The sequence below is a fragment of the Fragaria vesca genome, linkage group LG4, assembly GCF_000184155.1.
Source record: "Fragaria vesca subsp. vesca linkage group LG4, FraVesHawaii_1.0, whole genome shotgun sequence".
NCBI lineage: Eukaryota > Viridiplantae > Streptophyta > Magnoliopsida > Rosales > Rosaceae > Fragaria > Fragaria vesca.
This window is the reverse complement of record NC_020494.1, coordinates 13,143,179-13,152,836: the sequence shown is the minus strand read 5'-3', so window position 1 is coordinate 13,152,836 and position 9,658 is coordinate 13,143,179. Positions and strand designations below refer to the sequence as shown.

Here is a 9,658-nt window from a genome sequence, read left to right as displayed (position 1 = left end):
CTCTGGGCTGTAGCCCAGATACTCATACACCATGCTCCGTCCCCGATGCTTCATGATTCCTTTGTGTTGCTGCTTGCAAAAGTTTCCAGTAGGATCTGCCTTCCTTCATGTGTTGCTTTTAGCTAGAGATTCAAAAGACTATAATTGAATAGGATCGGAAAAGTGTGATCGTGTTTATAGTTAGGCTTCCTCATCTCTAAAACCATTAATAATTTAAAAGACATTAATGTTTCAACTCCTGTGACTGCAATTATGTTCATAATTTGAGTTGGGGAGTGAAATTGGTACCCAAATTTTTACTCTTTTCCCTTGTTAATTTTTTTTTTCACTTTCTTTCAGCGAACAAGTCCATGAGACTAGAATGTTTTGATGATCTTTCTAATAGTAAAACATTCTCCGCTGATGTGAATTTGTACAGACATACTCATACTCAATAGTGATCAATGCACTCTTGATAAAGCGGTAGCTGTGTTTTGTTACATGACCTTTGCAAGTCACTGTGCTTTGATAATTTTTGTTATATTCTATAAATTTGTACGAGGACTGAACCTCTTATTGTAGCTTTCTATGTAATTCTCAATATTAATTCAGGACACAATGAATACAATATTCAAGTGATTCAATTTCAAGTTTTCAACCAACCCGGCCTGAATATTAGGGTAGCTATATCTACTTTTACAGTGAAATATTCAAGAATACTCTTTCTACGCCGTTCCTCTCAACCAAATCCATCCATGGCAAGGCAAATACAATGTTGTCCCTTCGCTCACTTCGTGCAATTTATTCAAGATTGAAAGGCATCGAAAGAGAATCGAACCTTATTAAGGTCACTATTATTCTCTCCTACTGATTTAGTTCTCTGCCCATTTTTGAATTAGGCATGAGCATTCGTTTCTTTACATTCTTTATTGCATCTGGATTTTAGGTGCTCTCGTTTTCTGACTATGCTTCAGTCTTTGGATTTGTTGCATTTTGTTTTCGGCTTGATATGGTCTCATATTACATTCATTGCAAAACAAATATCACTTACACTACCTAGCTAATATATAGATCGATATCTCAAGTTGGATCCATCTGAGTAACGTAGTCATACATGATCTAATTTCTAGTGTTTTCAATGGCAGATACTCATCTGTAAATTTGAAAATCCATTTGAGACTGTGTTCAAGGTAACGAGATATAATCAGCCTAGAAGTTTCGGGCTCTTGTACATTGTGAAATAGCTCAGGAAGATGTAACTTCGCTAGGTTTCCGAATGATGGAAAATTGGAAACAGGAAAAAAAAATGTTTTTCTTTAGATCAATAAAAAGAGTTTGAAAGCTTTTTTTAGTTTAATTTAACTGTTACTTCTAGCTGTGTTAAGAATTAGCTAGAGATCCGTGTGTGTAACTTAGGTTCAACAATACAAAGCCACTTCATAATATAGTTTTCATAGTACAGTTTAACTACTCTTTCATATGTTTCAGGCCTCAACTTCTGGCAATGATGCTTTGGAAAGTTGTGTTTTTGTTGAACATGATTGTCACCTCAGCGGCTGTAAATGGCGGAGGCTCTAAAGGACGCGGCACTGGTGGACGACGTGCGAGAGGTGGTGGTGGTGGTGGAGTAATACCTCTAGCCGCTTTAGCTGGGGCTGGAGGAAGAGGAACACAAAGGAACAGCTCATCCAATTCCTTGATGCCTGCATCTTCTTTTGCTTCAACTATGCTTGGTTACACGACCTTGCATTACTTGTTGACATACTGATTTCTAAGGGAGACTAAAGCTAGGACTCGAACATATCAGTGCCTCCAATCTTTTTGTGCGCGAGAGATAATAGGACTACTTCAAGCTAGTGTTATTTCTAGCTGCTATTTTCGTAACAGATGGAAACACTGATGATCAATATCCAAACGCCATGGATGGGTCGTAATATGCCTACCAAATTGTTTTGAGGGTTGTAATCTTTTTTCCCAATTTTGTTTTTGGGGGTTTCACATTATGGTTGACAGACAAACCATTTGGGGTTTGCCCATTTGCCAAAAAGGAAGAGAAGAGAGATGTGGAGAGTTTCAGTCTTCTAAGGTTGCGACTAAAGTTACAAATGTTTATTTTCCTACAAGTACAGTAATTGCTTCAACTATCCACCGCTCTGTAATTGGATGCCTGTTTTGGAATAGCCAGCATAGCCTGAACTCTAGAATACAGTTACACCACCAATGTTTCTGGTGCAGCATTCTTGGCTTTCACTACACCTCTCATACTTCTCTGCAGGACTGGCTGATCAATGACTGATAAGCATCTTCCATATATCGCAAAGTGACAGCCTTTACTACAGAGCTTCCACAACTAACAGATGACTTGAACAGGTTTATAGTACCGTATTATGAACAGTTGTTGTATCCCTGTCAATAAACTTGATCAGCCAGAGACAAAATTCCCAAGTAAAAAAACTGTCAGCATACAAATAAGAGGGATTAAAAGTGTTACCAAGGCATTTGCACTGCCCATCAAATAAGAAAGTAGTCCGACCAAACCGCAGCACCTATAATACCAACCAGGCATAACAGTGAAACAACATCTGCTATACCAATGGAAGGATCTGATAACAGGTACATTTTATGCGTGTTGCAGTCCCCTCTGAAACCTCTTGCAATCATTGCCTATAAAAGCCATAAAAATTGGTGGTAAAGGTGTTAAGCTTGAGTCACTTTGTCTTTGCGAGTTAGTATGACACTTGTCAAAACAACCATGCTCAACACTAATCTTTATACAATAGGACCACACTATGATCTCCTCTTCCCAAAATATTTGCAAACTAGCTAAGCATGTAGCATACACATCAAACCTAATGCTATATATGTGGGCGGTTGGGGAGACTGCAAAGTTCAAACTACATATACAAAATGCAACATCAGATTATTGGAAGAGAGAAAAGGTATTAAATGATGTACAAACCTGTGAAATCTGCTCTGCATGGCTAAAAATATTTTTGAAGATCCTACGAAAGTAGGCAAAGAAAACTGCAAAATAAGAACAGAAGACTATCATAAAGAATTTCAGCCAATGAAAGATTGATAATTTGTATAATACAGATACATATTTATCTGTTCATCACTCATCAACCAAGTTGAAGGGCTTTAGCATATGAAGTAATTTTACATCCATGACAGAGACTGAAAACAATTATGATAGGCGCAAGCACATAAAAAAAGAAACAAAACTGAAAGATTAAAGGAAATTAAATAACTAATGACACAATTCATTTCAGTTCATATATAAAGATTAGATATCTCTAACCACAACTCATAAACTAAGTTGAACTGCTTTAGCGTATGTAGTTATGCTACGAAAAGACTCAATTCATATACTGCCTTTATAATTGTTTTCCTCTGCTATTTATGTCAAGGAAGATGGAAACCGTATGGACCATCTGACGACCATAGCTCAAGTTGGTATAAGCATTTCTACTGGCCTGATACTAAAAGGTCCATAGGCTCAAAATCCTGTGACTCTAACCCCGAACACACTCCCATATCATGCTTCATAAAATAGATGGCCCCATCTACACAATGAACTTGCAGAAAAACTTTCATACCAAATTAACATACACCTTCTATATAGGATCCGATAGCAGCATGGATAAACCAACAGAACCGTAATATTTCCACAAAAATTTTCAACAAGTACAAACAACCTGGAGATACTCATTGATTTTAATGCCGCACATAATGGAAAAACAGTCAAAATAGATCTTTCAGCAATCGGTGGAGTAACAGGAATTTCTACCATCTGAAGTTTAGAACATTATGGTACAAAGGTAAAATCTTTATCGGACAATTGTGAAGAACATAATGACTGTCCAAGATATGCAGTCTTTCTCTAGCATCTTGTCAAAAGTATGGCCCATGAGATTCCCATGTTTTAAAGCTAGAGCATGAAAGTCTTTCCAATGATCAAAGATTATTAGGTGCTAACTGATGCTTGCGAAACAAGATATCCTAAACAACAGTAAGCAGATACCACTGCAGGTCATTCTGTCCCCTTTTATTTCCTAAGCCTGCAGTATCCGAGAAAATAACAATTGCTTCCTCAAACATGATGTCTTGGAGCAAAGTACCAACAGAGGACCACTTCCTTGAAGCTCCTTGATTCCAATTTGACTTCTCAATACAAACTCCAAGAAAATGTTTGACTAAAGAATTCATGACAGCACTTTATTCAAAATACCAACCCAATATTATGCAGATGCTCTTGTTCACCACACTTGTTGCTCATGTCAAGCATGACATGAAAAATGAAATTTCATCTTCTAGTCCTTACTTAAAACATAATAATGGAACCACTTACCAGAGAAAGAATAACTAGTTGGGCACAAGCTATGACTGAAAACAAAAAGCCACCAGTTGACCACTCAGTCTCCGAAGTTGCAACTGTTTACCTGCATTACATTCTTCCAGCAGCTTATGCATTTTCTCAAATACATTCCTTGCAAGCACTGTGTTCAAACTCCTCACTTTCAACATGGTAAAGCTTTCCAATCATTTTTTTTATTTTCAAAATCTCCTACAAACAAATGTTTTGATTCTAACACGGAAACTTCCAACTTAATGGCCAGCTCCTGAGACATCCCTCCGCTCTTGTAGGAGTCGGCCATTAGCAGTTCCAGTCAGTGGAGGCACATCAAACCTCAAGATCAATGTGCATCTCCCAGTGAGGAAATCAAAAGTGTTACTTACAGGGGCTTTCCTTGTCCATTCTTTACATACTGTTTCCCCTTCTGGAATTTCATTGAGAATCATGGACCAACAACCATAATTATTGCAGCTATATTACCCTGTGTCAAGCTGGACCATCCTAAAATCACTGCTCTTCCCATTTTCTTCAAGCATCTGATCTGCATGCACATTTGTCTACTCAGTGTCATTCAAAAAAAATCTGCAGGGCTCCATAATTGTGAGATAGCATCCTTCTCCTCAAGCTTGGTGGTGAGTGGAACCTCAATTTTGGGTAACTAAGAATTGCATTCCAGTGAATTTTCCAGTCAATATTATACCATCTTCTCAAAACTCTTTATCAGGAGGTAACTTGATTGCCAAAATTACCCCACAACTCATAATTTAAGGTCCAAGTTTGGCTACGCTAGCCACTGTGGAACTATCCAGCTAAGGATTTGGAACTATCCAGCTAAGGATTAAGGTCCACCTACTCCTTTTCTCTCCTTCTCTTATACTGTCCAAGTTTGGCTACGCTAGCCGTAATGGTTGGATTTCCTATTCGTGATCTACGTTGGGTTCTCCGGAACGTGGAGACATAATCAGAGAAGGAGAGAAAAGGAGTAGGTGAAAATGGATCAGGATATTTGGATGGCAGAACATAACTAGGAGCTGATGAGTATTGTGCATTGTTCTTCATGAACCGTACTACTCACGATCAATGGGAGCTCATAGGTGGAACTTTCTTGCAAGTTATGGATGAATATGGAATAAGTATAAGAAAATTCTGGTTGAACAAAAAGCCCGTACATGGAGTTGGACAAGGAGTCCGCTTTAGATAGCTAACGCGGGCATCTAGGGACAGAGGATTAGCAGCCCATCTGATAATGCTAACTCAATGCTTAGGGCCATAAAGCTCCATTCATTCTTTTGTTTATGAAAAGAATAGCTTTTTACTAAACAAAAAGCAACGTACAAGGAGTCCGCTTTAGATAGCTAAAGAGGGCATCTAGGGACAGACGCTTAGCAGCCCATCTGATAATGCTAACTCAAAGCTTAGGGCTTTGGGGAATATTACAACTGCTTGCCAGTTAAGAATTATGTAAAAAAGAGTATAATCCCTAAAATCTTAGAAGTCAAAGCCCATAACGATGCCCAAAACTTAACTCTCTCCCAAAGGTCTTCCTTCTCCACCCCGGCGTAGGTTTCAAATAATCTTATATTTCTTTCCATCACCACACAAACTACAGCTAGCACCCCATTCATTTCATTCATGCCTACGATGGTGTTCACATTAAAGAAAATAAGATAGACTGTCTAGAACTTCAGATGTGGCCTTAGCTAAAGTTGGTTAGTGCTTAGCACTAGCCACAGAGAGGCCAAATAAAATATCTACTATTGATGACGGTTGACCAAACGAAGAAAAGAGCCTTTCAAACATTTTGAGTGCAGCCCAGAAATTATTTTTGACAAGCATGCATTCATACTCTAACAAAATGACACATCTTTTACATAGCATATAGTTCATGAAATTCAAGCTGTCAGACTGAGGAGCTAAAACAAAATTTGATATATGACATTCAAAAGAAATTGATATATAACTCTTGTTGAAATTCAAAAAATTTAGAAGAGAAAGCATTATTTGATGTACCATCCAAATAGCATACAAATTCAATGATGAAATTTACCCGGCGAAAACTATTCCAGGTTTGGAGGACCCTAACTCAGATTTGATTTTAATTGCTAAAATTGATGAGAAGAGAACTAGTAAGAAAAATGTAATATAAAATCTTCCTATAGAAATGCTGCAGAAGCTTACCATCAATTGTCTCCACCATTGTCAACTGTTGCCAGTCTACCCTACGAGATACAATTCCCAGTGCAACATTACGGACCTACCAACAAATTGTTATAACATATCAATTTGAGTGTATTCTAGAACTAAATCAATATCAGTCTATAAGAAAACAAAACAAATTCAAATCATATTTAAATTATAATAAAGACTGTTAACAAACTATCATACCTCATCAAACACTAGACTGATGAACCTCAATGAAAGCATGAGTGTAAGAATAATTTCAGCCACTGGAACTCCAAGATTTGCCAAAGGGAGCATAAACCACCGCAAGGCAAATGCAAGTTCTTCAGGGGTTGTGGTTGTTAGGCAAAGGCTCGCACTTTGGAAGACCTTTCACAAAAAATGAGCCCTAGTTCTCAGGATAATGAAAATATATTATTCTATTTGAATGATTACATATCTATCTGGTAACAACTTTGCTTCTTATGAATTGAATGATTGAAATAACTATATAAATGCCACTCTTGTTCTAAGTTTTACCACTCCATTTGATTTGTTACCCTACCTGCTACATAGAGAAAGTCATATGTTGTTATATCAACCAGCATCTAAGCATGTCCTTATTAAATGAAAGGCAAAAGGTATGCCAGATAGAAACAAACTTACAGTAAAGGTTAAGCAAGCAGCTGTGCTTGCTACAGACAAGCCCTTCTGTGTAAATTGTATTGGTCCTAGCTTAAAAATTAGATATGAGTAGCCTGCCAGAGATGCAGGAAGATTTGATAATCCTGTGATTGCAGGAGGAGGGGTTCTCAACTGAACAAGGGGTGGTGCACCATCTGCACCCAGCCCGAGCATAATGAATAAAAGTCCAGAAATTAAAGATACTCTCCCCAATTGATCCTGCAACCAAGAAAAACTTCCTGCATTAGCACAAGTTACTTTTTTTTTTTTTCTTTTTTTTTTTTTTTTAAGAAACATGACTATTTATTTAACTAAAAAGTAAAAAGGGATACGAGATTCATCACAACAGTCTTGTTAATATAATTCAAAAGAAACGTGGACCAAATCAGAACTCGATCCTGATTCAACTATGGTGCTTAGCTGCTTACCATCCACGCATGTCTCGGCAGAACCCATATTGACAAAATGGCCAAGTAAAAGACTAATCCAAAGCGCAGTATTATGTGTGACCTCGCTGGTAATACAACAAGAGCCAAAAGCCAAACCTTCATGATCAAGACGACATTATATCAATATTTTATCTAAAAATGTAATTCAACAGATGTGTACAATTTCAATAAAATGCTTGTCAAGCAAGTTTACGGAAAAAGAGAAGTCACAACAAATAGGCATCTGAGAACAGATAATTTTCCAGCATGCACAACCTTATCATTATCAATGGATTGTTTAAGTTCATAATCAATAACTAAATTTTGCTCAACTGACAATTTTCTTAGTCACCCAGTAATAAATTACTGTATAGTTAAAAAGAGAAGGATCACAAGGTCTGAGAGTCAGCAAATTCAACAGATAACTTATCTTTGGTGATCAGAAGTGTATAGAACGCAACCGGTTCAACACTATCATCTCAAATTTCAGGCGACACTTGCAACATGCTAAACACATCTCACTAAACTTCACCAAGTTCACCATTCAAACGAAAACTAAGGAAGCCATTAAAAGTTCAGCAACTCTCTCTTGCTTCAACAGAACACGAAAACAATAACTTTGCATTCTTTCCTTTCATTTCTTTCTAAAAAACGTGTAAAGTTCAGAAGACCCAAGTTGCACCTTGTTACAAAAGTCACCTTACTAATTCTGAGATCTCACAGAAAAGTCTAAAACTTGAGATATCTTTCTATACGTACAAAAACTCAAAAATCAAAACAGCAAAAACTTCAGCCAATCTTAGTTCATCAACATTCCACCATCAAAACACCCAAAACCCACAGAACCAAATTCAAAGTCTTTTCTTGAGCAACCAAAACCAAAATTAGAGCAAGCCCACAAAAATATAACGAGTACCCATAAAAATAGAGCATACCAATTTGATTCTGGGGTCGAGAGAATGAAGAAAAGTGACGGGTTCGGACACGTACTGCCCAATGGGGCTAGCGGTGGCCCCCGAAATCAATCTGAGAACTTTATCAGCTCCCAAACCTTGGGTCGGCACCAGGTTCACCCACCACGGCGTCTGGCTGCTACTCTCGCCGGCGGCGGAGGCTCTAATTCGGAAGCGGAAGCTTGATTTAGGGTTTACAGAAACAAGGGTTTTGTGGTTGTGGAGGGAAGGTAGTGGAGTGAAGAAGGTTGGGGTTTTGGGAGTAGGGTTTAGTGGGAAATAGGGAAATGTTACCGTTGCGATGGAGCGATGCGTGAAGCCCATACCTCACCTTCCTCTCCTCTCTGCTCTTTGCTTCACTCTCTCCAAACTGGCGGGAACCGTGACGACATGTATCACAAACTCATATATATAGTTTGGGTTTATCTCATTTGCTAGCAAAGTCTTATTTTCTCTTTTCTTCTTTTGTTTTTGTTTTTGTTTTTTTTTTTTTTGTCAAAATTCTTCTTTTGATATTATTGAAAGAATTGAGCCAAGGGAAAGCTCATATTTTTAACAATTTTGACAATGGTGTTAGAGCACCTCCCATTCCTAGCTAGTTAGTAAAACGGTATATGCGTTAAAAGTTCGTACGTATATAATTTGATGGTTTTAAATAGAACTTGAACAAGCAGAAGATCGAATCGATTAAAAACCGGTTGGTCCTTCGAGCCTTCAGTCCTGTTTGAATTTGATGAATAATCCCATTTTAATCACCAATTTCCAAATCTGATTTCGCTCGAAATGTCCCCGTCGCCACCGCCAAAGCTCGCACTCTAAGTTCATCCATCTATTTGGTGCCCTCGAATTCAAAGCATTTGATCAAGCTAGGTCACCTTAAATCGAATGCCAAAATACCTACCTCTTCCTAGATACTCTTTGCACTCTTGTCAAAAGTCAGAGGAAGTTCCACCGAAACATTAAAATTCTCAGCCTCACCCCCATTCTTGAACACCACAAACTCCACTCGCACAATCTAGGCCTCCTCAATCACCTCAATTTCACTAGTCTCGATCAATTACTCCGTCTTCGTTTCGGCTCTCTCTCTCTCTCTCTCT

General features: G+C 38.0%; 1 protein-coding gene across 1 annotated transcript; it reads right to left on the bottom strand.

The window, feature by feature from the left end:
- Positions 1 to 1,850: 1,850 nt before the first annotated feature.
- On the bottom strand, positions 1,851 to 8,943 carry LOC101312529 (protein ABCI12, chloroplastic-like). Its single transcript, XM_004296964.1, has 8 exons — positions 8,544 to 8,943; positions 7,609 to 7,725; positions 7,163 to 7,399; positions 6,722 to 6,886; positions 6,515 to 6,590; positions 2,939 to 3,003; positions 2,471 to 2,643; positions 1,851 to 2,385 (listed from the first exon to the last, which is right to left on the bottom strand). The coding sequence occupies exons 1-7, from the start codon at positions 8,883 to 8,885 to the stop codon at positions 2,491 to 2,493; spliced, it is 1,155 nt and encodes a 384-aa protein (XP_004297012.1). The 5' UTR covers positions 8,886 to 8,943; the 3' UTR covers positions 1,851 to 2,385; positions 2,471 to 2,490.
- Positions 8,944 to 9,658: the final 715 nt, after the last annotated feature.